The following is a 27,676-nucleotide window of genomic DNA, read 5'->3' as shown; positions in this document are numbered from 1 at the left end:
ATCATTATGTATAAATTCTATTTACTCACTTTTCGTTTAATACGCAATGCCATAGAAGTGTCTTGTGATTAATTGAACCATCTCATACGTTCTACATTAAAAAGTTCTTACTTTTTACTTTTTAGTAGTGCTGTATTTTCACAGTTGTTTTTGTATGATTAAGGAAGACTAATGCACTAATCTCTCCACCATTCTCGGTAGAAATGTCGACTTTGAGATATCATATTTTTATTAAAGCAATAAAACAAATAGCGAAATGCAACACAAGAAACATTTGAACTTTTTACAAAGCTCACTTTGAAATTTGAAAGTGTTATTACATTCAAACCAAAAGATATCAATCATATAATTTGGCTAATAAAACACATTTAAAAGTCTTAACTACTTAGCAAAAACCAATTTATCGAGTAGAGAGAGATTCAATCTCAAATTTGATGAAAAATGAACAAAAATGGGGACAGACTCAATTCGCTGCAACTTTCTTATCCCCAAGTAGTACAGCTTCTTTCTCTCGCCACACCGCATGAACCTCGTCTGTGCGAAATCGTTGTGTAAAGGTAGAGTCTTCGATCGGTGTTTCAATACCATTAACAAACGCGAGTAGACCTGTGTAAGCGATCATAGCTCCATTATCGATGCAGTAACGGTCATCTGTTGCAAACAGCTTACCATCACGTTCTGAGCACATAGTCCTCATCATTTCCTGCAAACGCTCGTTACACCCAACACCGCCAACTATCAAAACGTCTTTCTTGTCACAATGCGCCATCGCTCTTTCTGTGATCTCAACCAACATCGCAAACACCGTCTCCTGCAAGATCAACAAACATGAATTCATGATATTACTCTTAAACAGTCCAAAATTTGCATTCATGTGACAAAATTCATCAGTTAAGAACCAAGTGATAGCCTTACTTGAAGGGAATAACACAAGTCTGCTGGTGTACACTCGTTATTCTTGAGCTTCTCCTCTGCAGTAGTTTCGATATAACTCAAGATTCCGCTGAACGATACATCCATACCTTTAACAGCATACGGAAGATCAATAAAGTTTTCTCCTTTCTTAGCAAGCTAGTAACAACACCAAAAACCGTGTTAACATTGTTCTTGAATCTTTCAAGAATTCAAATTTACTTTACTTTCAAATGAAATCTACCTGTTCAATGTTATAACCAGGGCTTGGATCATTAGAAAGCTTCAAGACTCTAGCAAACCGATCCAAACAATTACCAACAGCAATATCAATAGTCTCACCAAAAATCCGGTACCTACCTTCACTATAAGCAATCACCTGAGTGTTACCACCACTCACATACAACACAACAGGATCATCAGCTCCAGTAACTACTCTCCCCATCTCAATGTGAGCCACACAATGATTCACAGCAACAATTGGCTTTTTCCAAAGCTGTGACAATACTCTAACAACAATGGCTGAAACCTGCAACGGCGCTCCCATCCCGGGACCTTTCGTATAACAAATACAGTCGATTTCTTCAGGAGTAACTTGAGAAGTCTCTAAAGCTGATTTGACTAAAGGAAGAACATGGTCAAGATGGTGATGTGCAGTCTCTCTAGGAAGAAAACCATGACCAGGTGGTGTTATATACGTATGCCGAGGATTTGCTAAGATAGTACCGTCTAAAGTCACAATTCCAACTCCAATCTTGTTAGCTGATCCTTCGAAACCAATGGCTATCATCTTCTTCTTCATTTCTTTGATTTAAAAACAGAAACTTTCTACACAGAGAACAACAAATTCAGGACTAGGTGAAGTAAAAATCCAAACTTTATTCTGAATCAATTTGAACTAACACAAATTATAGCCTTAGACGTTGAAGATGATGAACAAAATTAATCCTTTCGTTGATTGGTATTGGTATTGAGAGAGACCCAACAAAGAGATTCGTATAACCTAGGTTTCGTTTCCTTAGATGAAAGAGCCCTAAACCCTAATCTAAACACAGAAACCAATTCCATTCGAGACACAACACACTGAACCCATGTACTGTTGTTTGATTTAAATCAAAAACTAACCTGAAGCTGCGTGATGGCCGGAATCAGAAGTAGCTCACAAGCTCAAAGCAAAACGAAATTAGCCAGAGAGTTTAAAGAAGAAAAAGACGGCGATAAAGTCGCCGGGAGAGAAACGACGATGTTGAGTTTCTAGACTGTGTAAACGGCGTCGTTTATAAATGGGCCTAGCCCAATAACGCATATTTTGCCGCTAAGAAGGACTCATTTAGTGTGACGTGAAGTATTTGTGATATAATTATACATTAATTAATTTAAATAATTACAATTTTAATTTGTAACCTTCATACTAATTTGTAATTTGTTGACCCAAGAATTTTAATCGACTTGCCAAAAATATAACTACAATATAGTTTTATAGCTTTGGCATCGACTATTAGGCGTTATTATTGTAAGTAAAACTTTGTTATATTAAATGTTATCAAAAATGTAACTTGACACATCTTTTATACAAAGCATCAAAACTCCAGACACAGATAAAGAAAAGTAAACTTTAAACAAGAAAACTCAATTCAACATCCTTCTTACTTAAGCTGTGTAGAGTTTTGGATCGGACAACCTTGGAACAGGAATAGCCACAAGTGGAGACTTCAACTTAAGAACAAGACCAAACTTCTCTTCAACCTCAAACTTCTGTCCTTGAGGAGCTTTCCAATCAAAAGAGTGAAGAAGTGAAGCAATGTTGAACAGAACAAGTCTCTCAGCCATGTTTATCGCCGCACAAATCCTCCTTCCTGACCCAAAAGGCAAATACTTAAAATCACCTCCATTGAAATCAAGCGAATTCTCCAAAAACCTCTCAGGTTTGAACTCGTTTGGTTCATCCCAATTCTTAGGATCTCTATGAATCGCCCAAACGTTGATGAAAATCTTGGAGTCTTTAGGCACAGTGTATCCCGCAACCACCGAGGTTTCGCTGTTTCTGTGAGGAACAAGAAGAGGAAGCGTAGGGTGAAGCCTAAGAGTCTCTTTCATAACCGCTTGTAGGTAAGGAAGCTTAGGTAAATGTGATTCCTCAACGATGTTGTCTTTGCCAACAACTTGGTCAAGTTCTAGTCGGATCTTGTTTAACACTTCCGGTCTGCTCACAATCTCTGCCATGGCGAATTCGGATGCGTTAACCGATGTGTCGACACCACCAAGAACCATATCCATGAGGAGAGACTTGACATGAGTCATGGACAGAGGAGCTTTCTCATCATCATCTTTAACTCTAAGTAAGTATTGCAAGAAATCTTCTTCTTCTTCGCTCTTCTTTCCCACCATTTTGACGTGACTCTCCATAACTCTATCGAACAAGAGATCAAGCTTCTTCACATGGCCTTTCATCTGCTTAACCAATCCTTGGAAATCGAATCTTGAGAACAACGGAAAGAAATCTGAGTAGTTTTGAATCCCTTCTATGTCGGAGATATCAGATATTAGGGTTTTGAGCTCGTTTCCTAAGCTCGTTCTCTCGTCTCCTTCAACAGTGGCGCCCCACATCATTCTTGTCACGACGTTGAAAATGGAAAGAAATATTTGCTCTCCGAGGTTGACTGGTGATCCTTCACGAGCCATTTCCGACATGTGGACAATGGTTTGTCGGGTTTCTTCCCGGCGAGTGGAGTAGGAAGCTTCGAGACTTGGGGTAGTGAACATCTTCATGACGCAGAGCTTACGAAGTCTCCTCCAATGGGTACCGTAAGGAGACCAGAGGATGTCTTCACCACCGTAAGTGTTGATCTTTCCGACTTCAGGGAGATCGTGGTTGGCGAAAGTGATGTCGTGGGTTTTGAGAACCTCGCGAGCCATGTCAGGGGAAGAGACGACGATCGCAAGTTTGGAACCGAGGTGGATCTTCATGAGAGGGCCATATTTTAGGGTTAGGGCTTGGAATTGCGTGTGGAGGACGTCAGAGTTTAGGAACGGGAGGTTTCCGACGATAGGAAGTGGCCAAGGTCCCGGAGGCAGTGGAGGTTCCTTTTTGGACTTGGACTTCCCCTGAATCCATAAGTAGCATACAACGGCCAAGAGAGCAGCGACGGCCAGCATCACGGAGCTGTACGGCTCCTCAGTGTTGAGGACCTGCGAGAGGTTGATGTTAGACTTAGACGACGCTGTTCCCATTTTTGTCTTCTGAGAAAGATCTCACTGTGGTTCTTGGGTTGGATTTTTTGTGTTGTGTTGTGTTGTGTTGGAGATAGAACAAGGGAGTGTGAACATTTATATTGTAGGCTTAAGGAATGACTGCATTAATTTATTCTTTTTTCTTGCTTAATTTTTAAGATCAACTTGTATGAAATTTCCTAAGTTCCTTCATAATCTGTTTTTTTGGGTCAACAGGTTCCTCTATATTCAAAATCAAAAGTGAAAAATTTGACGGCTTTGAAAATGATTACTATATATATCAAAGACCACGCGGACAATAAAAAAAATATATATATGTTTTAGTGCAGACAAAAGAAGTTAACATGAAAGAGATATGAAACTAAAACCAAATGAAATTATAACTTTGAATGACGATAACTCTCAAAGTTCATAAGTGAAATATATATATAAAAAATATAATTATTGACAAATTCTACTGGGTCGTAATTCGTAAAGAAGGAGTTGTTGAATATAATAAATACTCTTAATTTTCATTGTACTAATAAGTAATAGTATAATTTATATGATAATCTCTGATAGAATTATTGGAGAAAACGAATGATAATAACATATATAATTTGATAGGAAATACAACGCCAATATTGACCAAGTCGCCCCCAGTGTTGAAGTCCCATTCAAATATTGTCTAAAGAGAAAAGAAAAAATAAAAATAAAAAATGAGCCAAAAGCTTTTTGTGTATGGACGACAGAGCACTCCTCGTCGGACTGTCGGAGAATTGTATTTCTTCTCATATCCAATTTTTAAACAGTAGAAAAACATGATGTTTTTAAGTGTTACAAACTTTAGAATTATTTCGGAGTTACCAATCAAGAATATACAAACATCTTCAAATCCTATAATATAGATTACTATTTGCAAAAAACTATGGAAATTAAATATGGAAATGCTGTTAATAAATCTTTATAAACTGGTCAAATTATGTTTTTTTTTTCTTAAAAACTTTGTGATATATTAAACTTAAGACATTACAAACTGTAGAATTATAAAAAGGAAAAACAGAGAAGAGAAACACAGAATTATTATGGAGACTCGAGTTTAAAAGAAATTCACGGAAAAGACATAATTAAAATTATTTTTGGTTTTGATTTTCAGAAAATGGAAGTATCTCTTCAATATCACTTACCAGCAGATGTTGATGCACCATCAGCTCTATGCCCATCTTTCAGGTTTTTATCTTCCATCTTCCCAAATATGCTATTCATTATCATTGGTGCATTATCAGCAGCAGTTGGGAGTTGCATAAGTTGATTCTTTTGAACTTCGTTTAAACTCTTAATTTTTGCAATAAAAGAATCTAAAGAGACTGGTGTCATGAGGAAATCATCTGGCATTGGAAGATCATAAAATTTTGGTACTTGATCGTGTCCCACATAGGTTCCAAGCTCATTCACCGCGGATTCAATATCTTGTTCAACATTATTGAGAATATTCTTGTATTGTAGAATCATGTCATGACAACCAGAAATAGGATTACGTATACGAGCCTCAGCAGCATAACGTAAACAGTTGGCAGCAATCTCTCGTTGTTCTGGAAATTCAAGATTATCAAGGATATTGCAAACATTCACGGCTCCAAAAATCTGAATAATAACTTTGAAACTTGCATCGTTTGATGGAAAATGTGGTGCATAAATGCACATTGGAGCACAAGTTTCATTCAAAATTTTGCAGACAGCACAACGGTTGGAAGCCATTCTTCTTTGTTTTATTTTCTCTCTTAACCCCTAAATAAAAAAATTGTATGAGAAAAAAAAATTATCAATACACTTTTAAATATATGCATATTTGATTTATATTAACAAAATTAAGAAAAATATCTTCAAGATATATAAAAATTTCTACATATTTAAATTATATATCATAAATAATACCACTAAAATTTATATTTTCACCATTGCTTGTGATGAGTAAAAAATCTACGTAAAACTACATAGATATATATATAATTTAAATATTCAATAAATCTTCCTAACTTAAGCGATTAGAAGTTCTTATAGAAATCGTACAAACATAACAATATCATATCAATGTAACATAAGAGAACAAATTCTCACGAAAGATCTCATAGTCGAATATTTATAAAATCATTTTTTGTTTTTTATGTAGCAATGAAAAGTGTATAAAATGGATGTAATAAAACATGAGTGGTATATATGAAAAACTATTATAAGTTAATGACAAATAAAAAAAACTTCATTTTAAACGTTAGATCAAGATGGTGAGATCATGCAATACCTTGCTCCAATGTAAGAAAATGTAGTAAATATAAATGATGCATAGAATAACAAAATGAGTCATAGTTTTATAGGCATGTCTCAAAACATATTTAAATTGCCATATCAATAATTTTAGGTAAGATAGCAATGTTCAATAAATATCGAAAATTTGACTTATTTATTTATGATGAAGAGTTATTGTTTGACTGCGCAATACTTGTTTAGGAAAGATAATAACATTATTTACTATAATTATTATTTTCCCAAATTATCATGACTAATGTCTAATAAAGGGGTGTTATTCGTTTATGATTTCAAAAGAATTTAAGTGATTTAAACTGTTATGTAAAATTTGTTGTTATTTAATCAAGACTTTTTAAAAGTATGTTAAAATTTTGTGTTATTCATTTAAGATTTGTAAAAAATAATTTAAAATCTTCATAAATTTTGGGTTATTAGATTTATACACTTATAAAGTCATTAAAAGTTTTGTGTTATTCAATTAAAACAAAAGAATCTTTGATTGTTAATAATTTAAATTATTATGTTATTGGTTCATGACTTTCTACATTTTTCTTCTTAAAATGAAGTCATGAAAAATCATTGAAAAGTATTATCAAAATAGAGAGATTGTTTGAAAAACTTTACAAAATTATGAAAAACTAATCAACAAGATTATAAAAAAGTCTCTAACAATCGTTTAAAATCTTTCATTTTTTTACTTTCTAGTATTTGATTGAAGTCATCAAAATTCCTTATAAATTAGGAACCAATTACACCCCCTAAATATCAAAAATTTGACTTATTTATTTACAGATAGATGAAAGTAAATAACTGTTTAAGTGTACACAGTATTTATATTTTTTGTAATGTATAATAGCGTCTTTTACGGTATTTTTTTTTTTCCAATTACCATGCATTAGATATGTCAAATTCTGAAGTTTTGAGTACCAGTTGATCGTTAATGTTTACATATCCAAAACTTCTGTGGTTCTTAAGCCCATACACTGTATGTGTAATTTTGTTGCCAAGAATTTTATAGCTTATGGTATCGACTTTGGACACCAAAATAATGCGTTATTATATATTGTGACTAAAACTTTATTTTATTATATATAAGAAAATTAAATTTAACTTGACACATCTTTTTTTACAAAGCATCAAACTCCAAACACGAATAAAGAAAAATAAACTTTAAACAAGAAAACTCAATTCAACTTCCTCTCATAAGCTCAAACCAAATTTCCTTCTTACTTACTTAAGCTGTATAGAGTTTTGGATCGGACAACCTTGGAACAGGAATAGCCACAAGTGGAGACTTCAACTTAAGAACAAGACCAAACTTCTCTTCAACCTCAAACTTCTGTCCTTGAGGTGCTTTCCAATCAAAAGAGTGAAGAAGTGAAGCAATGTTGAACAGAACAAGTCTCTCAGCCATGTTAATCGCCGCACAAATCCTCCTTCCTGACCCAAAAGGCAAGTACTTAAAATCACCTCCATTGAAATCAAGCGAATTCTCCAAAAACCTCTCAGGTTTGAACTCGTTTGGTTCATCCCAATTCTTAGGATCTCTATGAATCGCCCAAACGTTGATGAAAATCTTGGAGTCTTTAGGCACAGTGTATCCCGCAACCACCGAGGTTTCGCTGTTTCTGTGAGGAACAAGAAGAGGAAGCGTAGGGTGAAGCCTAAGAGTCTCTTTCATAACCGCTTGTAGGTAAGGAAGCTTAGGTAAATGTGATTCCTCAACGATGTTGTCTTTGCCAACAACTTGGTCAAGTTCTAGTCGGATCTTGTTTAACACTTCCGGTCTGCTCACAATCTCTGCCATGGCGAATTCGGATGCGTTAACCGATGTGTCGACACCACCAAGAACCATATCCATGAGGAGAGACTTGACATGAGTCATGGACAGAGGAGCTTTCTCATCATCATCTTTAACTCTAAGTAAGTATTGCAAGAAATCTTCTTCTTCTTCGCTCTTCTTTCCCACCATTTTGACGTGACTCTCCATAACTCTATCGAACAAGAGATCAAGCTTCTTCACATGGCCTTTCATCTGCTTAACCAATCCTTGGAAATCGAATCTTGAGAACAACGGAAAGAAATCTGAGTAGTTTTGAATCCCTTCTATGTCGGAGATATCAGATATTAGGGTTTTGAGCTCGTTTCCTAAGCTCGTTCTCTCGTCTCCTTCAACAGTGGCGCCCCACATCATTCTTGTCACGACGTTGAAAATGGAAAGAAATATTTGCTCTCCGAGGTTGACTGGTGATCCTTCACGAGCCATTTCCGACATGTGGACAATGGTTTGTCGGGTTTCTTCCCGGCGAGTGGAGTAGGAAGCTTCGAGAGTTGGGGTAGTGAACATCTTCATGACGCAGAGCTTACGAAGTCTCCTCCAATGGGTACCGTAAGGAGACCAGAGGATGTCTTCACCACCGTAAGTGTTGATCTTTCCGACTTCAGGGAGATCGTGGTTGGCGAAAGTGATGTCGTGGGTTTTGAGAACCTCGCGAGCCATGTCAGGGGAAGAGACGACGATCGCAAGTTTGGAACCGAGGTGGATCTTCATGAGAGGGCCATGTTTTAGGGTTAGGGCTTGGAATTGCGTGTGGAGGACGTCAGAGTTTAGGAACGGGAGGTTGCCGACGATCGGAAGTGGCCAAGGTCCCGGAGGCAACGGTGGTCCGTTCTTGGATTTGGACTTCCCCTGTATCCAGAAATAGCAAACAACGGCCAAGAGAGCGGCGACACCGAGCATTACGGAGCTGTAGGGTTCCTCAATATTGAGGATCTGCGAGAGAGAGAAATTAGAAGACGCCGTTTCCATCTTTGGCTTCAGAGAGAAATATCTCACTGTGTTCTGATTATTGGTTTGGAGGTTTTGTGTTGTGTGGTGGTGAAGAGAGAACAAAGGGAGTGTGGACATTTATATTGTAGGCTCAGAGAGAATCATTACACTATTTTATTTTTGTTATATTTTAGATCACCTTATATGAAATTTCTTAGGTACTTCATATTGCAATCCAAAAAAAAAGAGTGAAAGATTTGAGACGGCGTTGAAAGTGGTAGTAGTTACAAACTTATACAAAAGACATGCAGAAAAAATAGTATTTACTTTATCTTCTAATCACAAAAAAAAATAAAGTTCATAAGGTAAAGAAAAATGATTGTATTGCGTTATAAGAATAATTTATTTAAGATTCTCTCTTTCTAAATAATAGATTTTGTAAAAAAATACGGACCTTTAAAAAAAAAATCTATAATTCTAAACTAAAAATATTCAAAAAAAAGTTTATAATATATGAATAATAATTAATAAATATTGCATAAAAAACCTTAAAAACTCAATTTTAAAAATAATTTTTTTTCTAAAAAATCTAATTTTAAAACAGAAAGAGTAATAGATAATCACTTTTTTGTACAGTACTATATACTATCATAAATATGTAATAACATTATTGGACAAAAAATTATGATGATACAACGCCAATCTTGACCAAGTCGCCACCAGTGTTGAAGTCTAATTCAATCAATTATCTATACGCAGCCGCGAAAACAGTGTACTATCGCATCACTCCACTTGTCGATATTCAAAACCTTATTATCCATTAATCATTGTTCAATAGTAATTTACTACAAAAAAACAAAAAAAATACTTCAATATAGTAGTAGTAGTAAAAGGTTGAATTTGACTTATTTTATTGCATGCGCGCTGATTTTATACGTTTACCTTAAACATTTTTAAAATAAAGAAAATAACAACAACACTTTACAATATTTTCAACTATTTTGTCCAAATTTTTTATTTTATTTATGTGTCGGTTGTTGACTTGTTGTTACCTGTGAAGACTGGCGGCTAGACAATCGGATCTAGCTCAATTTCATTCCAACGTAAAAACTATCTTAAATTACAAGCTCTACAAAACACCATTAGACCATCCTCGTTACACAATTTTTGAAAAATGTCTTTAGCATAAATTAGTAATGAAATTAAAATCATCTCTTTTTTTTTATGTTTCAAATGTTTTCTTAAAACCACAAATTTAAAACTAAAAACACCTACCATTTTTTATTGATTATTCTTATATTTACAGACACCGACAAATAAATAACCGATGTGGGTACTCTTATGCAACTAACTTTAGCAGATGATGTAATATGAATTAGGGGTCGACATTTCAATTAAGTTTCTAGTATGATACGGATTTGGTTTTGGTTAGATTCGAGTTTTCGTAAAATTTGTGTCATTATAAAATTTAATTCAATTTTGTTAGAGATCGGTTTGGTTGTGTCTTACTTAAAATAGTATGGTTAGATAGATGAATGTTTAAGATTGAATGCATAAAGTTAACACAAATGCTAAAAAGCCTATCTACGAGCTCTCATCATGCCAGGGCATTTTGGTTAGTTTAAGCCAAATTGTGAAATCTCTACATAATTACGAAAATGCACTTCTGAACGTAGTGTAGTTAACTCTTGCGACAATTACGTGTGAGCGACCATAAACATGATTATGAAAGTGAGACCAAGAACATGAAACTTTCACGGACACATTTCTGATCATTCATTACTTCTCCTCCTATTTCAATTATTTCTTTTGTTATAACTTATATCTATTATTAACTTAGTGTATGACGGTCATGGGCTTGATTGCACTTAGTGAGACTATTCTGGGCCTAAATATTGTTTCATAACAATTTGGCCCTCACATATTTGATCACAACAAGACCCAACCCATTGGATAACATTTTCTTTTGTAGTCCCGGTTAGATATTTAAATCATTTTGATTCAAATGGTATTCTTTTTTTTTGGACAATTTTTTTTTCAAATGGTATAAGTAATAGAATAGTTTGGTTTGATATTATTCATTCAGTAAAAATATAACCAACAAAACTTTCTCATCAATGTGTTTTGATTCAATTCTCTAAAACTTAGGTACTTGCTAAAATATAGGAAATCTAATTGTTTCAACATTTAGAAAGCCAATTAATTAAGAAAAAAATAAAATACTCTTATAACAAACCTCTTTATGTCTTGATTTTCTTTATAACCGGTCCGGTGTTTTATTTACACAAAACTAGACTAATAGTTTGACCATGCAACATCTCTCATGTAACCTATGCAGTAAGAAAGGATATTATTTGTTCAACATAAGTCAATAGTACCATATATTAGATATCTATCAGTACCATGTAACATAGGTAAAATTTAATATAGTTTTTATGTGAATATGAACCATTGATAATCATATCAAACAGACAAACAGTATAACATTTTTTCAGAATAATACTCTGAATATATTATGGTCTTAGTTACTTAGAAATTGAATAAATAAATATATAGTCTACAATAAAGGGGACAAAAAATAATAAAAATAAATAAATAAAGGGGACAAAAGTGACTTGACTAACAATAGTGCCACATCTTTATATTTACAGTTCCATACATACACAGTTACACACCCACATGAATTTACTATATATATGCATGCATAATATAATGACGATGGCATTACTCCTAAGTTACGTAAGTGGTGACTTGAAAATGGGATTAAAGCAAGAAGTCGATTTTAAACTTTTGATTAAGGGAACAAGCGATGATTAAGAGTCTTGAATCTTAATTAATTAATTATTAGCAAATGAGAGTTGTAGAGAAATACAAGAAAGTGGTGGGGTGTTGAAATGTCACTTTTATAATTGTGTTTATTGAGTTTTAGAGACTTAATCATATATACACACAATATATTCGCATTTTCGAGACTTTTTACTTGTGCTAATGAGGGATCTCCAACTCCCATAGTCCCTTTTTACATATAACATAAAAATTCTTGAGAAAAAAACTTATTCAAAAAAAAATGGTTTTACATTAAACACTGATATGTACTTTACATAGACATATATTCTTGATCAAATAGTGAAAATATTTTTCTCCTATTTAATTTGCTCTTTCTTTCTGCCTTAATCACACGGAAACAGACACTTCCGACAATTGTGTATATAACATTTTGTCTGGGGGCCATGATTATCAAAGAAGACAAGAGACACAACTCACAAGTTGTTCGAAGAAATTGTAACTTCAAAAATAGATTCCATGAAACAAAGATTCACATATTTTCACACATATATAGTAAATTAAACGACCACATTCTAAGAATTTTTAATATATATTACTTAGTGAATAATGATTCAGCCAGCAAAAGAAGATAGCAGTGACTCATTGGAAAAATTTCGTGGGCAAGAACAAGAAGTGGGAACATCTATATTTGGTGTGGACAAATCGTAACTAGAAAAAAAAAATATTTGTTTATATTAGTTTGAGCAGTAGAGTAGTAGTAGTACTAAACACAAGTCAAAGAAATCGGAATCAAGAAAAAGAATGCTAAAGCATTAATTACCCGTTGAAGCGAAATTCATCATTGAGCAGAAAAACAAAACACTTCTGACTTAATACCATATGAACATAGGTTTTAAAAGAAATAATAGTGTAAATAATTATCGAATTGGATTATCAGAATCCATTCGAAAATTATAGTCAACAAACCTAGCTTCTTTTATAATAAAAAATGGCATTGCTCTTATGTGCCCCAAATTAAGTTATAAATGCAACATATAAACTCCCAAAACCTATAAATGTGTACTCATTTAGAAATTAGAATCAGGTTACATCCCTTATTTCGGTACGCCAAAGACTTTCTCGCTTATATATCCGCCTACTTCATCATTTAGGATATATCAACACTTCCAATAACATTTACCAGGATTACTATCATATCTTAGCATACAATCTTTAATTTTTCATGGAAGATTTTTAAAACATTTCCGATCCGATTAAACAAAGAAGCGAGCGAGCCACATTCTGACAATAATTAAGTAGACACTATGATACGACGAAGAATATTAATTTAATATTGAAAGATAGATCAATTTGTAGCAAAACCATGAAGCCAAAATTGCAAGTCACCCACAAGTCGCAAAGATTAGAAACATATATTGATACAGTGATCTATACGTGTACACCATGTGTCAAATGGATATTCGTCTATACTTATTTTTCGTATCGGCGACAAAGTATTTTGTGCGGCAATTCATTATTGAAGCTTTTAAGTTTCTTCTATGTTATGTAAAAAACAAATCTTACCAAAATTAGAGACTCGTATATAATATACTTAATAGGTTTGTTAGGGTTGCCAAAAAAAATGGTTTATCGCAATGGACTAAAGATCTCAATTCTCAAAACTTATCGGATTTTGCCATAGTTGAACCGGACCAAGCCAATTATTTGAGATTCTGAAAAGAGTATTATTATGGGCAAATTCTGAATATTTTATGTAAAATCGGTTTTGTAAAGACTGGATCATATTTTTATTCGTGTTTATTTCACAGCTGATAGCGACAACAATGAAAAATTCATTTTTTTTGTGTGTGTCATCAACTATTAGAGTCGGTGATTTATATACAGTTTTGGTGACAGAATAAGTGCCTACAACTTAAAACTACACTAGTTTTAGTTATCAAGATCCTTAGTACTTAATGTTGAAATTAATACATTTTTTAATAAATAAATACAAAGTATATATTTATTTGAAACTTGAGCAAGTATTTGAGTAAAAAAGGTATGAATCGCACGTGTGATTGCGTACATTCGCACGCATCCTATCCTTTCACATTAGTTCCAAAGTCATTTTCACCAACCAAATGCGACATCTCCAATACTCCTTTCTATGATCCTACTAGCAACAGATTTGACAAAGTAAGACAAATTATATTTCTTAACCTTAATCATTTCTGACCAAAAAAAACCTGAATCATTATTTATTAGAATAATCTTATTTTATCAGAATTCGTAATTCTTTAGCTGACTAACTCCTAATTAAAATGAACCATTCAATATAAAAATATAAACGAACGTATTATGTATAAAGTCAGATACAGAAGATCTTCTTTGAAACTGTTGTAATTTCCCCATCATGACACCTGTATATACATACGTACCTTAAAAAAATTCTGATCTATATGTACTTTTGTATGAACGAGTAATGCATAATTCTTATTTAGATTAGACATTCTTTAATGATAAAATAGTGAAGACGGGTATTATACATATATTAAGTCACTATTAGGGTGATTAATTGTATTTATATACCAAGAAATCTCTAAGTGACAACATTATGAGGGTGATTAGTAGTCCGTACTGTTTTTCATTCTAACCAATCACATAAAAGAATACTAAAAGCGACAAAAAAAACTATTATCAGCTTTTTATACCATTTTATATGTTCGTTATTTATACCGTTTTTAATTATTTATATGTTATCAATTACTTTTTTCATATCGACAAAAGATTTTATAATTTTTTGTGTTACCAATCGAACCATGTATATATATATAACCGTTACTAGTTAAAATGCTTTGCCATAATGCCACTAGAATTTTTAATAAAAGTTACTAAAACAATTTCGAAAATATTAAGATGTAAAGTTATTTTTTCCTGAAACCAATTGTGGGGGAAAGGTGTGAGAAGGTTATATATAGGTGGGTGAGCTTTGGTAAGCTTTTGACATAACTTGCAAGCTGTTGAGATTTTCCATCCTCGATAACTTTATTCTTCCATATCTCTTCCATTTCGCTCTCTATTTCACATCCCCATATAACATAATATACAATCACACATATCATTTCTATATAGTATTTAATGGGGAGACAGCCATGCTGTGACAAGCTAGGGGTGAAGAAAGGGCCGTGGACGGTGGAGGAAGATAAGAAGCTTATAAACTTCATACTAACCAATGGCCATTGTTGCTGGCGTGCTTTGCCGAAGCTGGCCGGTCTCCGTCGCTGTGGAAAGAGCTGCCGCCTCCGGTGGACTAACTATCTCCGGCCTGACTTAAAACGAGGCCTTCTCTCGCATGATGAAGAACAACTTGTCATAGATCTTCATGCTAATCTCGGCAATAAGTAAGCCTAATAATCATATATTAATTCCACATTTTTTTTGAATTCTTACTTAATGATTTGTGTCATATAATATCAACGGAGGCTTAAAATTTTCAAATTTATATTAAAAATTCAAATTTTACGTTGTAACAAAAACTAGAGACTTAAGATAAACATTGGTTTGATCATCATAAAATATAAAGTCAATTGCATGTGATCCAACATGTTTAGTGTATTAATGTGTGTTGTGTAAATTATGCCAAATGGTTCCAAATAAGTTGGTCAAATAAGTAGAATAAGTTTTGATTTGCATTGATTTTTCGTTGAAATCAACTTCAAGCTACTTCAAGACAAAGTAACGTCCTTCTCTTCCAGAGATAATGTTAACTTATTTTGTCAATCTTCTTGTTTTTCTATACCAAGATTGTAACATATATATCCACCAACACTTTATAAAATATTATTTATTCTTGTAATTAATTTGTTATTTAAAACCATTGGTTGTATTATAGGTGGTCTAAGATAGCTTCAAGATTACCTGGAAGAACAGATAACGAAATAAAAAACCATTGGAATACTCATATCAAGAAGAAACTTCTTAAGATGGGAATCGATCCTATGACCCATCAACCCCTAAATCAAGAACCTTCTAATATCGATAATTCCAAAACCATTCCGTCCAATCCAGACGATGTCTCAGTGGAACCAAAGACAACTAACACGAAATACGTGGAGATAAGTGTCACGACAACAGAAGAAGAAAGTAGTAGCACGGTTACTGATCAAAACAGTTCGATGGATAATGAAAATCATCTAATTGACAACATTTATGATGATGATGAATTGTTTAGTTACTTATGGTCCGACGAAACTACTAAAGATGAGGCCTCTTGGAGTGATAGTAACTTTGGTGTTGGTGGAACATTATATGACCACAATATCTCCGGCGCCGATGCAGATTTTCCGATATGGTCACCGGAAAGAATCAATGACGAGAAGATGTTTTTGGATTATTGTCAAGACTTTGGTGTTCATGATTTTGGGTTTTGACTGTTCACCATTGACATATTGGCAACTCTATGGAGATGAACACAAGCATTGAGTTGTCATGTTTATACATACGTGGCATATACATATATATATATATGTACATTATATGTAAACATATACACGCATACAAATCATAAACATGTAAGGATAATAAATCCATGTAAAGCAGTAAGGGTGCACCATGGTTTTCAAGTATTATTAATTAGGGTTTGGTAGGATTTCGTCAAAGTCAAGAATACAGATTGAAGTTTACTTTCTTTGTTTTGTATAAATTATTCACATATTCACAAACCGAGGAATATATATTATGAAAATAAGATGAATGTATGTTTCAGTATTAGGGTCCAACTTTACGTTTAAACAAAACTTAAAAAATTGAGACACTAGTTCTCTCCTGCATATCTTTGTATCCTTATCTTTATGTTATAAAATATTTGTATAATTGTGCTAAACAAATATTAAGAAAATTATTAGTATAAAACTAATAAACATCACATTATTTTGAGTTTTTTGTTAACAAGATTAATTACTCCAAAATATTTAGTTATTGTTATCTTTAGACTTTAATCATGAATTTATATTTAATACTCCTTAATAAATTATTAACACACTTTTTACATAATACCTTGAAATTTCATCATAAGTTACATAATTAATTCTGTAAATTTTAAAAACTCGTTACAGTAATAACTAATAACATTTGACTTTATTCCACAAACAAGACCAGGATACAAAAAAACTGTCGTAGGTTTAGTTCTGTCTTCAACACCGAACCATGTCACTTCTGAATTTGGACGATTCGGAAATCTAAGATTTGCTATCAACGTTTGAATCTTCTAACTTAGAGATGTGTGGCTCCTTTTAATTTTGGTTTTTTTTCATCATTGACCATGTATGATGTATCTATTATTTTCATCTTTATAGAATTGTATATATTGGTTTTCAAAGACACTATGATTTTGATCAATTAAACTTCGTATGAGAATAGTATGTGGTTTGCCAAAAAAGAAGAAATAGTATGTGGAGAGTTTCCAATGTACATCCACATCACAATCCTTTCCTCTGTGGAATTAGTTGTCGCACCACTAACATTAATTTTTGGTAACGAGAACCAATAAAGTTTGTTTAATTTAAACTAAAAGTGAAACCATTTCTCATTGTGGAGATCACACACATAACTTCGAAATCTTTGGCATGGTCTCAAACATTCTAGTGAGTGGTTAATTAGTTCTTTTCAAAATTTTGTGAGTGTTATTTTTGTTGATAATTTAAATGTGCTATATGTATGAGGGAAGTCCGGATGAGATAGTCACAACCTAATTTATTTTTGTGAGTGTTATTTTTGTTAATAATTAGTTTGAAATTGCATTTTTCACATCGTTTTCACAATATATATTTTCACACTCACGAAATTTCAAAAAGAACTAATAAACAACTGGCTAGAATACAGGAGATAAAATTTACTTACTAACCACATAATTCCTTAAAATTAAAATCTATGTATTTTCTACCCTGATGATATCAAACCAGTCAAATAGTATATTAATTATTTGTAGAATCCACTTCAAAGTTTTATCAAATACTTAGGTCAAAACATTTGAAACGAGATGATACGACAAAGTTAAATGTGAATGTAACAAACCCGTCAACACTGGACTTGAATATTATTTGGTCTCCTACATGTTTTGTCAACGAACTAAACGAAGAGATCCTTTGCTTCTTCTTCTTCACACTAAAAATGGCCCTTTAAGTCCACCCATAGATATTTTTCTGTGATTGCTGTGTCTGTCAGATTCACAAATAAATTACATATTCTTCTCTTATATGGTATGGATTGATGTGTCTGACAGACACAATTCGTCTGCATGAGGACAATGTACGCATAAAAACAATGTTGGAAGTGTTATACTTATACGAATCTTTCAATATAAATCTTCTAACTCAGGAAGTGAAAAACGAGAAGAGGGTAGATTACTAACGAAGAGAAAAGAGTTTTGTTCCTGTTAAAGTTCCTCTGCAACGACAACATAAAAGAAAACAAAAGTTCTCCAACATATCTCTTATCTCACGCAATTAAACACAGAAATTGGCAAAGAAAAGCAAGCTTCTTGTTTTGTTTACTGAGGTCCTGCAAATTTGCCCATCATCTTTGCAATCACGGGAGCCACCTTCGGATTCGCCTGATGCTTCGCTAGATTCGCAGGGTTCTTCATCACTGTTATAGCATTCAAACAACATTCAAGACTCGAAAAATATTCAAAAAACATTAATAAACTGCAACTTTAAACTGAGTCATCATACCATCTTGAAGAGCAGCCATGACTTCAGGGTCGCTAAATGCCGTCATTAGCTCAGGATCCTGCTCACAAATATCAAACCAATCTCACAATGTCAATTTAACTTCAAAAACTCTGGATATTGGTAATTCACAAATAGTCGCTCTTACATTCAATATTTTGCTGAAGTCCATACCACCAGGCATACCGCCACCACCAGGCATACCACCGCCTGCACCTGGCATACCGCCACCACCCATTCCAGCAGGCATACCACCGCCCATTCCGGGCATACCACCGCCCATTCCTGCAGGCATACCACCGCCCATTCCTCCTGGGAATCCACCGGGCATACCGCCCATACCACCCATTCCTCCCGGGAATCCGCCGGGCATGCCTCCCATTCCTCCTGGGAATCCACCGGGCATACCTCCTGGGAAACCACCGGGCATACCTCCTGGGAAACCGCCTCCTGATGGTCTGCTAGATGATGACTGTTCTTCTTTCTTAGCTTTATCATAGGCAGCCTACAGAAAAAGAGATATGGATAAGCCCAACATTATATAAACAAAACCCATGTCTATAGCTAAGTGATAAGGTCAATACAAAACTGACTAATGTTATCAAAATATTATTCTGATTGATTTCATGGTCTATGAAGCTACCTGTGCTTCAGCACGGCGACGTAATCTATCCCGTTCAGCCTTTTTGTCCTCTCTTTCCTTACGTAATCTGTCATACTTTCTACGGTGCTCCTCAAGCTTATGTGCATTAGGTTCAACCTACAAATTTCAAAAAAATGTTTGTATAAGAATCACGCTTATGCATTGTTAATGAATCAAAAGTGATTAAACATATAGACAAACACATGCATACCTTTTTGAGAACAGCACTAATTTCCTCATCATAGTCTATCGTAGATGCAAGGTGAAGGTCTTTTGCAGCCTCTGCCCATTCTCCAAGCATGGCACGAGCCATACCTCGTGACTTGTATCCCTTGGCAGAATCAGGGTTAATCTGTGATCATAAACACAAAACGATTGAATATCATCACCATAAAACAAAATTCTCAAGGAAAATTGTAGACCACTGTACCTCCAATGCTGCGTTTGCATCTCGAATAGCAGCGTTTGGCTTCTTCAACTTAATGTAGACACTAGCTGAAACACAAATGTAGACACTTAGGCAAAGAAACCCATCTGATGGAAGTTAAAATAAACAAAATCAACTTGTACTGACCTCTGTTTCCATACATAATAGCTGAAGTCGGGTTCAACGTTATTGCCCGAGTTAAATGCTCAATTGCTTCATCAAAGTTTCCTTCAGAAAGGGCCTCCATGGCTTTGCCCTTAGCTTCTTGAGCAGCTTCACGATTCTCATCAGTCACCTCCACTGATGAATCCCCCATCTGTATCGAAACCAAGAGAGTCAGAAACACACAATCAGACAGAAATTAGTAAAATCAAAAGCTAAGGTTTTGCTTAGTCATCATGGTACCTTCTGAGGAGGATCATTATCAGGCTCAACAGTGTCTCCTTCAAGCTCTACATCAGATTCAACAATCTCATCCTCTTCTTCTTCTTCCTCCACTTTCGGTTTTACTTCTTCAGTTTCATCCATATCATCATCACTCTCTTCCACTACGAAACTCCTCTGTTAAACAGAAACAATCAAATCAAAAACAAACTCTTCTGCAAAACACACAAACGAATTCAATTGAACCAAACAAAAAAATATATACCGGCTTAGTGTCTTTGTCTTCTTCATGGACACCAGTAGGTATCTTAGCACCAAGACTGAAATCATAAAAAATCCCAAAACTCATCAGAAACCACAGAATAGCCTCACAGAGATCAAAGGTACAAGGGTTTATCAATTCCATAATAGATTTCAGCTAGAGATCAGAGCAATACACTTTACACAAACAGAGACTCAAAGATCAATACTTTACTAAACTAAAACATCACAGACACAAATTCTAAGAACCCAAAACCAAAGACAGGAACTTTCATCCACAAGAGAGTAAAGGGTTTATCAATTCCACAACAGATTTTCGCTAGAGATCAGGGCAATACACTTTACACAAACATAGACTCAAAGATCAATACTTTACTAACTCTTAACCACCACAGACACAAACTAAGCATAGAGATTAGATCGAAAGTACCTCTCGAGATAGTCACGGAAGAAGGAGAGTGAAGGAGTAGTGAGAAGGGAAGGGTCAGACTTGCATTGATCGATGAAGACCTTTAGCTCACTAAGCTTCGTTGAATCCATCCTTTTGAGAAAAATCTGCTTCCGATCGGCGAGAGAGAGATAGAAAGAGGAAGAGTGTTGGTTTAGGTCTGAGTGTTAAAAGTCTCGTCTTTTTCGTTTTAAGTCGTGTTTCGATTTCGAGAATTTGGGGAACAAAAGGAAGTGAATAAGGCTTTTGTTCTAGTACCTTCTCATTTCTAAACGGATAAGCATCGCCGGTTTTGGACCGGCTTCGTGCTTTTTTATTTGCGGAAAATCGAATTGAACAAAAACCAAAATGTTGAAATTGGAATAAAATTAGTTTACAAACCGGCTTATTTTGTTGGCGAGTTTTTCCGTGGGCCACTATAAGCCCGTTAATAAGGCCCAATAAAGTTAAAACACCCTAAAATAATGCAGATAAAATGTTATAGACTCAAAAACGTACGTAATTGTTTTGGGTTCACGGATTTTCTTTCAAGGAAAAAGGAAGAAGAAGAAGAAAAAAATTACATAAAATTTGGTATGAATACAAATAACTAAATTAAAACATTACGAAGACGAGACTTGCAAGCAAACCAAACATAGCCATTGATGCAGCAACCGAGTTCGCTCTTCCTCCATTTCCCTCACTCTTGCCATTGTCTTTACCATTGCTACTGCTGCTTCCTCCTTTCTTTTCTTCTCCTCCTTCACCACACAAAACCAAAATCCATTAATTACCATGAACGCACCATTCTTGTTTGAAATTACTATAACATGAAAGAGTTGGTAACGTACCTTTACTAGTACCGTCACAAGAGTATTTGTCGAAAACGCCACATTTAGTTGTGATTGCTTTGGAGTAAGGTCCGGTGATGTTTGAAACGGCGGGGTTTGCTATGTAGTTATCACAAAGACAAGTCACTTGCGTTGAGGTTGCGGATTTTAGATCGGTGCAGCAATCTTCTGTTGGCGTCACACTACCGGTTGCAAAACACTTTTCGAGCAGGTCAGGCATAACCGTGGCACATTCAGGAGTCATCTCTGGAAACATCGTTGACTGTGGCTCAGCTAATAGCGGAGCAATCGCAACCGCTAGAAACACAACCGCTGAAATTTGGTTAGTGTAAGCCATTTGATCGTCTAAAAACGTTGGCAAAAATATGGATTTTTTTTTTGGATTATTATCTCACTTTCTTTTTCGTATGTGACTTCTTAAACACTGCATTAACTTATATAGGAGTCTTGGCATGTAGATTGTTGATTACTATTTATTAAATATGTTTTACATAGTTGACCTAAAAACTTACAGCTTTCTTCCGCCAGTACCCATGTTCTTCGCATTTTGAGAATGAATATTTTATGTGGCATGTTCATGTATATATATGGAAGCCAATTTAAAATAAAACCATTAATACATAAAATGGAATGTTTTGCGAAGAAGTTGTTAAGGACAGAATGTCGAAAATCAATATAAGCTGGACGGCCCTGACAATTCAAAGATATGTGTCATTAATATAATCCAGATCATATCTTTATTAGGATTATAACAAAACTAAATATTCATTGATATGGATTCGACAGTTCATTCATTCTAATCATATATGAAGAAAGGCGAATACTAATACAATTTCAATGCCGTTGACGTGTATATGTATAACTAATGGTCTGTTTCATTAAATGATTAAATCAGTTGTAATTCAAATGTATTTTACTGGACATTTCAGACCTAAGAAGAAAATAGGTATATTTATTCCAAACTCTTTTCGGTGTCAAAATAGGTATATAATGAAATGAAATTTATGGTGGAGCATTTGTGTATAAGACGTGAGAATCACATTGTTGAATTGAACCTTTATTTAGGGAACAAAATCGTTCACCTATGTTACCTTTCTCTCTTCATGTCTTGCACCTTATTGGATCCAAGTGAACAAAATATATACTGATTAATTAATGGGGCCAATATTTCGGAATTTCACAAAAGCCCATATTTTAACAAAGCAAACCATGAAATTCCGAGATCTATTCGGTTTATAAAATCTTTTGTTAGAGATATCTCCTCACTCAAATAATTATTTGTTGATAAGAGAACTCTCTCTATATATCTCAAATATTGTCGTTTTCATGGAGAAGAACCAAAACCCTAATACCTGGTCGGATCTTCCTCTAGATCTCTTGAACTTAGTTTTCAAACGCCTCAGCTTTGCTAATTTTCGACAAGCCAAATCGGTGTGTTCGTCTTGGTACTCTGCTTCGAAACAATCCGTGCCCAAAAATCAGATCCCTTGGCTGATGCTCTTCCCCAAAGACAAAAACAACAACAAAAACAGTTCATGCACGATTTTTTTCAATCCCGAGGACAAAGACCAACTTTACCAAACGCAAGATCTTGGTGTTGAATTTGCAAAGAGTGTTTGTCTAGCAACCTATGGAAGTTGGCTCCTGATGCAAGATTCAAAGTATAATCTATACATTTTGAATCCATTCACCTACGAGAAGATCGGTCTTCCCGCTATTGAATCACAACAAGTTGGCATGGTAAAGGTTGACCAAACCATAGATGATGATTTTCTAACTTTCGACGATCACAACCACGTTAAGTTATTCAAAGGTAATAATACCGTACGTACCCCTGTGTTTTGGATTGACGAGAAAACCAAAGAGTACATAGCTCTGTGGGGGCTTGGATATTGGTGTGTGGTTTATGCCAAGAACGGAGATAAGTTGTGGAATCAAATTCCAGAAATTATTTTAGATTCTCTTGACATGGTTTACAAGGATCACAAGCTTTACTCATTTAGCTACAGAAATCTTTTCACAATCCTAGATTTTTCTGGAGAGATTCCTCGAAAAGCCTTTCAATGTTTTATGCATGTCTATAGATCTGAGTGGTTAAGTCCTCGTAGTCGTCAATTAAGTAATTCATGGTGCGTTGCTGAGACAAAACTTGTAGTCACAGTAACCGGAGATGTCCTCTTGGTTGAAAGAATGTTAAGACATTGGTCTAGAATCCAGTCATTCAACGTCTACAAGTTTTATTCGTCAGGGACATTTCTTGATAAATATGAACTTGCTGATTCTTTGGGCGACGAGGCAATGCTTTTGGATCTAGGCATCACCGTGCTCGCCAATGAAGTTGAGGGACTCCATAGAAATACTATATATTTCAGTGATAGCCATGACACGACCACAAAAGATCTCTTTCTGTTCAATTACGAGACACGGGAGATGGAGCCACTGCACAAATTTGATTTCGATTGTTCGTTACTTGAACTCTCTGCTCGATGGTTCTTACCAAGCTTTTCGCATACATGATGATTTCAACTTGCTTCTTCAATTTCTTGCTGTTAGCTAATGAATAATGATGATGCGTTTTTTTTTTTTCCTTGTTTATGAAACAATTCTTGTTTTTTCTTAAGAACATTTGTGAATGGTCAAATTACAACTTCATCGCAAACCAAAATATATTTCAGCTTGCTTCTTCAGTATGTTGTTTTTGCTAGTATAGTTATCTACTAATAAAATATCTCACTGCCTTTGACCTGAATGTATGTACTTTGGTATGTTTCATTAAATCCACTGTAATTCAAATTAAATGTATATAACTGGACATCTTAATTAGACCTACTAAAAATTGATAAGAATATTGAAACCCTTGTAGTAACAAATATGTTTAAATGATCTGCATCTGCGTACGGCTTACCATAATATATATTGAAATGAAATTTCGGGTGGGGCATTTGTATGAAGACGTGATAATCACATTAACCAATGCAAACCTAAAAAATAATCTATACACATCTGTCAAATTACGCAGACCAGGTTTTAATACCAACATTGACGAAGCGGAATTATTAAAGTTAAGGTTTGTTGATTCGATAAATGTTCGAGTAGTCAGATTTGAAAACAAACAAAAATGATGAGAAGAACAATTACACAGAATTTTGTAGAGTTGAATTAAAAGAACAGACTTGCAACCACACCAAAAAGGCCCATTGATGCAACAATCTTTTTCGTTGCTCCTCCATTAGAGTTGCCTGCTTTGCCACACAAAACCGAAATCAATTAGATACCATAAATAAGTCTTGTTTAAAACTGCACTAGTTAGCTAATTATCTTTGACAAAAGATTGCACTAATTAATATGGTACGGTAAGATACTGTACTATTTTTTAAGATATTTGCAAAACCGCGGAATATATTAATGGATTTTTAATTTAATTTACTTTTTATGGATCTTGTATAACAGCGATGATGATCATGTCATAATTAGTGTAAACAATAGTAAAAGTAGGTGCAACTACATAACAACATGCAAAAATCAATCACAAGATTAAAACTATAACTTCTGATAAACCACAAAAGATCCAAAAGGAAAACCAAAGAAAAAGTACCGTCGCATGCGTATTTGTCAAGAACGCCACATGCCTTGTTGACTTGGTTGGTGTTGGTGTAAAGAGGATCTGGATGTGCAATGACATTGTTGCAGAGACAAGTCACCTCTCTCTTGCTTGCCGTTTTGAGATCCTTGCAGCATTCTTTTGATGGAAACGCATTTAACGTTGCGTAGCAATTTTGGACGATTCCAGGGATTGATAACGGGCACATTGTACGTCTGTCTCTACCCGATGTACCCGATGTATCCGATGTATCCGACGGTCGTGGTGGTTTTTTTGTCTCTGTCCACTGAGGAGCGATCACAACCGCTAGAAACAGCACCGCTGTAACCGCAACCGCCATTATGTTGTAAGCCATATATGATTAGTATCTGACTCCGACAAACCCAAAAATAGTAGGGTTTTAGTTTGAATGACTATTAGCCCACTTATTTTTTTTTCTTCCCTATGTGACTTATCAAAAATCAAAAGTACATTATCATATATATTGAAGTACTTGGACGTACATTATTGATACTATTAATAAAAAAAAAAAGCAAATAATTTTTGTCACAAGTGAATGGTCTGTGTCCATTACCTCACCATTCATTTTGACGCATTCAGAATAAAATTCCAGCCAGCAAAAATACTGAGTCAAGCATGGTTTGACCTTGAACCCACTAGTACATATTCAACCTTATGTACGGCTAGTGGAAGCATTTTGCCCTGTAGGTCTTCGCTAGCTAGTAGTAGAAGGGGTCTCTCATACGATTGACAAATGATACAAAACTGCTAAATTACTAATGTATTTTGAATTGATCAAGTACTCTTATTTATTTTTCTCTTTATTTAATTTGAGTTGATCAAGTAGTTTCTAAGAGATATATAAATCTATGTTTAATAACATATATTACTTTGTGAGGGTGCACAAAATATTAACACTAAAAAATTATATCTAATTTTTTTTTTTTAATTTGTATATTTGTTATATGATAAATTCATGACTGGTATGTCACCTATTTTTATTTTTTTTGTATATTTGTTAAAAACATTCCTGACCGGTATGTTAGCTAATTAACAAAATAATCGAATTAAAGAATAGTTGTTAGTGGAACGAACTAAACTAGATTTTTTTAAGAAAAATAATTGTAAAACGCCGGAAAGCCAGCTAGTTTGATTAGATTATCACCATTTTCTTTTCTTTAATTTATATTTTTAACACACTAGTGGTAAATAGCAAAATCACATTCCAAAACATGAAAACATGATGAATATTTTGAATGGTACAAAACAGCGGAATCATGTTATCAAAACATGAAAACTGAAAACGTAAACAAGTGGTATATACTATGTATATCATTCATATATGATTACATTGTCTGAACAATTCCTTTTATACCATAATTCTTATATATATATCGGGGATATCTTAGAATTACATAGAATTTGGAAGGCCAAATTGAAATAAATTAAAAGAACAGACTTGCAACCAAACCAAGTAGAACCATTGATGCAGCAATCTTGTTCGTTGATCCTCCGCTGGCGTCTCCTCCTTTACCACACACAAAACCAAAATCAATTAATCACCATAATAATACAACAACTTTTGTTTCATGTTGCATTAAGAATCTACAAAACCTATGGATTTACAATCTCATCTTACTTTTATCCCCTATTCTAATATATTTTTTAATTAACATTCAACATATTTCGTCTATACATTTTTCAAATTTGGCACATTCAACATATTTATGAATTAAATGCATTATTTAATACACTAACATGCATTTTTATGAAACTTTTTTAAAAAATTATGTCGGAATCAGTAACGGTACTATATCTCTAATTTTTTGTTCTATTGAAAACATAATGTAGTTTGAACAAAATACTAAGGGACAAGCCATGAAAATGTTTAAAAGATACCTTTACATGCGAATTTGTCGGCAACACCACAGGCGCTGTTGACCAGGTCGTAGCGAGCTTGCGAGATATTGCCATTGGAAGGATGTGCAATGAAATTGTCACAGAGACAATTCACTTGTATCGTGCTCGACGATTTGAGATCATTGCAGCACTCTTCAGATGGCGTCAAATCCAAGTTAAAGTAGCAAAGTTGGACGATGTTTGGGAGATCCGCCAACGCGCACACAGGATTAAACTTTGGCATTGGTGGCATTGACTGTGCATCCACGATCGTAACCGCCAGAAACAGCATCATTGTCGCAACCGCGGCTGATATCGTAACTTTGTTTGTGTAAGCCATGATCGCCAGCAAAAACAGAGGTTTAATATTTTCTTATATATTTTTGAACGACCAGTGGTTCGCTCTTATTTAATTTTGTATGTGACTTCTCCAAAATACATTATCATTTATATAGAGTCTTGGTATGTACCGTGTTGGTATAACTAATCAAAA

General features: G+C 34.3%; 10 protein-coding genes across 13 annotated transcripts; 2 read left to right on the top strand and 8 right to left on the bottom strand.

Annotated features, from left to right (window-relative positions):
• Nucleotides 1-211: 211 nt before the first annotated feature.
• On the bottom strand, nucleotides 212-2,239 carry AT4G22720 (Actin-like ATPase superfamily protein). 2 transcript variants are annotated; one of them, NM_118398.5, is made up of 4 exons: nucleotides 2,038-2,239; nucleotides 1,157-1,740; nucleotides 916-1,071; nucleotides 212-811 (listed from the first exon to the last, which is right to left on the bottom strand). In NM_118398.5, exons 2-4 carry the CDS (start codon nucleotides 1,712-1,714, stop codon nucleotides 464-466), a joined length of 1,062 nt encoding a protein of 353 aa, NP_194003.1. In that variant the 5' UTR covers nucleotides 1,715-1,740; nucleotides 2,038-2,239; the 3' UTR covers nucleotides 212-463. The 2 variants fall into 2 exon arrangements, with proteins under 2 accessions (NP_194003.1, NP_974593.1); NM_202864.1 differs by having other exon boundaries at nucleotides 215-811; nucleotides 1,157-1,736; nucleotides 2,038-2,117.
• A 118-nt stretch (nucleotides 2,240-2,357) lies between these two features.
• CYP706A2 (cytochrome P450, family 706, subfamily A, polypeptide 2) lies at nucleotides 2,358-4,212 on the bottom strand. The gene has a single exon (NM_118397.4). The coding sequence runs from the start codon at nucleotides 4,141-4,143 to the stop codon at nucleotides 2,563-2,565; it is 1,581 nt and encodes a 526-aa protein (NP_194002.1). The 5' UTR covers nucleotides 4,144-4,212; the 3' UTR covers nucleotides 2,358-2,562.
• A 1,082-nt stretch (nucleotides 4,213-5,294) lies between these two features.
• LBD32 (LOB domain-containing protein 32) lies at nucleotides 5,295-5,884 on the bottom strand. The gene has a single exon (NM_118396.4). It carries the CDS (start codon nucleotides 5,878-5,880, stop codon nucleotides 5,302-5,304), a length of 579 nt encoding a protein of 192 aa, NP_194001.1. The 5' UTR covers nucleotides 5,881-5,884; the 3' UTR covers nucleotides 5,295-5,301.
• Nucleotides 5,885-7,430: 1,546 nt separating this feature from the next.
• CYP706A1 (cytochrome P450, family 706, subfamily A, polypeptide 1) lies at nucleotides 7,431-9,822 on the bottom strand. Its single transcript, NM_118395.3, has one exon. It carries the CDS (start codon nucleotides 9,332-9,334, stop codon nucleotides 7,661-7,663), a length of 1,674 nt encoding a protein of 557 aa, NP_567665.2. The 5' UTR covers nucleotides 9,335-9,822; the 3' UTR covers nucleotides 7,431-7,660.
• A 5,128-nt stretch (nucleotides 9,823-14,950) lies between these two features.
• On the top strand, nucleotides 14,951-16,841 carry MYB85 (myb domain protein 85). Its single transcript, NM_118394.3, has 2 exons — nucleotides 14,951-15,363; nucleotides 15,855-16,841. The coding sequence occupies exons 1-2, from the start codon at nucleotides 15,101-15,103 to the stop codon at nucleotides 16,390-16,392; spliced, it is 801 nt and encodes a 266-aa protein (NP_567664.1). The 5' UTR covers nucleotides 14,951-15,100; the 3' UTR covers nucleotides 16,393-16,841.
• A 1,368-nt stretch (nucleotides 16,842-18,209) lies between these two features.
• On the bottom strand, nucleotides 18,210-21,194 carry HIP1 (HSP70-interacting protein 1). Its single transcript, NM_118393.3, has 10 exons — nucleotides 20,836-21,194; nucleotides 20,410-20,464; nucleotides 20,166-20,321; nucleotides 19,908-20,076; nucleotides 19,764-19,828; nucleotides 19,545-19,685; nucleotides 19,334-19,450; nucleotides 18,839-19,195; nucleotides 18,694-18,751; nucleotides 18,210-18,607 (listed from the first exon to the last, which is right to left on the bottom strand). Exons 1-10 carry the CDS (start codon nucleotides 20,943-20,945, stop codon nucleotides 18,510-18,512), a joined length of 1,326 nt encoding a protein of 441 aa, NP_567663.1. The 5' UTR covers nucleotides 20,946-21,194; the 3' UTR covers nucleotides 18,210-18,509.
• Nucleotides 21,195-21,221: 27 nt separating this feature from the next.
• AT4G22666 (Bifunctional inhibitor/lipid-transfer protein/seed storage 2S albumin superfamily protein) lies at nucleotides 21,222-22,124 on the bottom strand. 2 transcript variants are annotated; one of them, NM_001036622.4, is made up of 2 exons: nucleotides 21,684-22,124; nucleotides 21,222-21,593 (listed from the first exon to the last, which is right to left on the bottom strand). In NM_001036622.4, exons 1-2 carry the CDS (start codon nucleotides 22,018-22,020, stop codon nucleotides 21,448-21,450), a joined length of 483 nt encoding a protein of 160 aa, NP_001031699.1. In that variant the 5' UTR covers nucleotides 22,021-22,124; the 3' UTR covers nucleotides 21,222-21,447. The 2 variants fall into 2 exon arrangements, with proteins under 2 accessions (NP_001031699.1, NP_001119032.1); NM_001125560.1 differs by having other exon boundaries at nucleotides 21,363-21,590.
• An 885-nt stretch (nucleotides 22,125-23,009) lies between these two features.
• On the top strand, nucleotides 23,010-24,200 carry AT4G22660 (F-box protein (DUF295); the record flags this gene model as incomplete). The annotated part of the gene is made up of 1 exon (NM_118392.1): nucleotides 23,010-24,200. One exon carries the CDS (start codon nucleotides 23,010-23,012, stop codon nucleotides 24,198-24,200), a length of 1,191 nt encoding a protein of 396 aa, NP_193997.1.
• A 953-nt stretch (nucleotides 24,201-25,153) lies between these two features.
• On the bottom strand, nucleotides 25,154-25,624 carry AT4G22650 (lipid transfer protein; the record flags this gene model as incomplete). The annotated part of the gene is made up of 1 exon (NM_118391.1): nucleotides 25,154-25,624. The coding sequence occupies one exon, from the start codon at nucleotides 25,622-25,624 to the stop codon at nucleotides 25,154-25,156; it is 471 nt and encodes a 156-aa protein (NP_193996.1).
• Nucleotides 25,625-26,515: 891 nt separating this feature from the next.
• AT4G22640 (Bifunctional inhibitor/lipid-transfer protein/seed storage 2S albumin superfamily protein) lies at nucleotides 26,516-27,606 on the bottom strand. 2 transcript variants are annotated; one of them, NM_001341557.1, is made up of 2 exons: nucleotides 27,184-27,606; nucleotides 26,516-26,812 (listed from the first exon to the last, which is right to left on the bottom strand). In NM_001341557.1, the coding sequence occupies exons 1-2, from the start codon at nucleotides 27,521-27,523 to the stop codon at nucleotides 26,730-26,732; spliced, it is 423 nt and encodes a 140-aa protein (NP_001328070.1). In that variant the 5' UTR covers nucleotides 27,524-27,606; the 3' UTR covers nucleotides 26,516-26,729. The 2 variants fall into 2 exon arrangements, with proteins under 2 accessions (NP_001328070.1, NP_193995.1); NM_118390.3 differs by lacking the exon at nucleotides 26,516-26,812 and having other exon boundaries at nucleotides 27,074-27,581.
• Nucleotides 27,607-27,676: the final 70 nt, after the last annotated feature.

Source organism: Arabidopsis thaliana, chromosome 4, assembly GCF_000001735.4.
Source record: "Arabidopsis thaliana chromosome 4, partial sequence".
In the NCBI taxonomy this organism is placed as follows: Eukaryota; Viridiplantae; Streptophyta; class Magnoliopsida; order Brassicales; family Brassicaceae; genus Arabidopsis; species Arabidopsis thaliana.
This window is presented reverse-complemented; position numbering and strand designations above follow the sequence as displayed.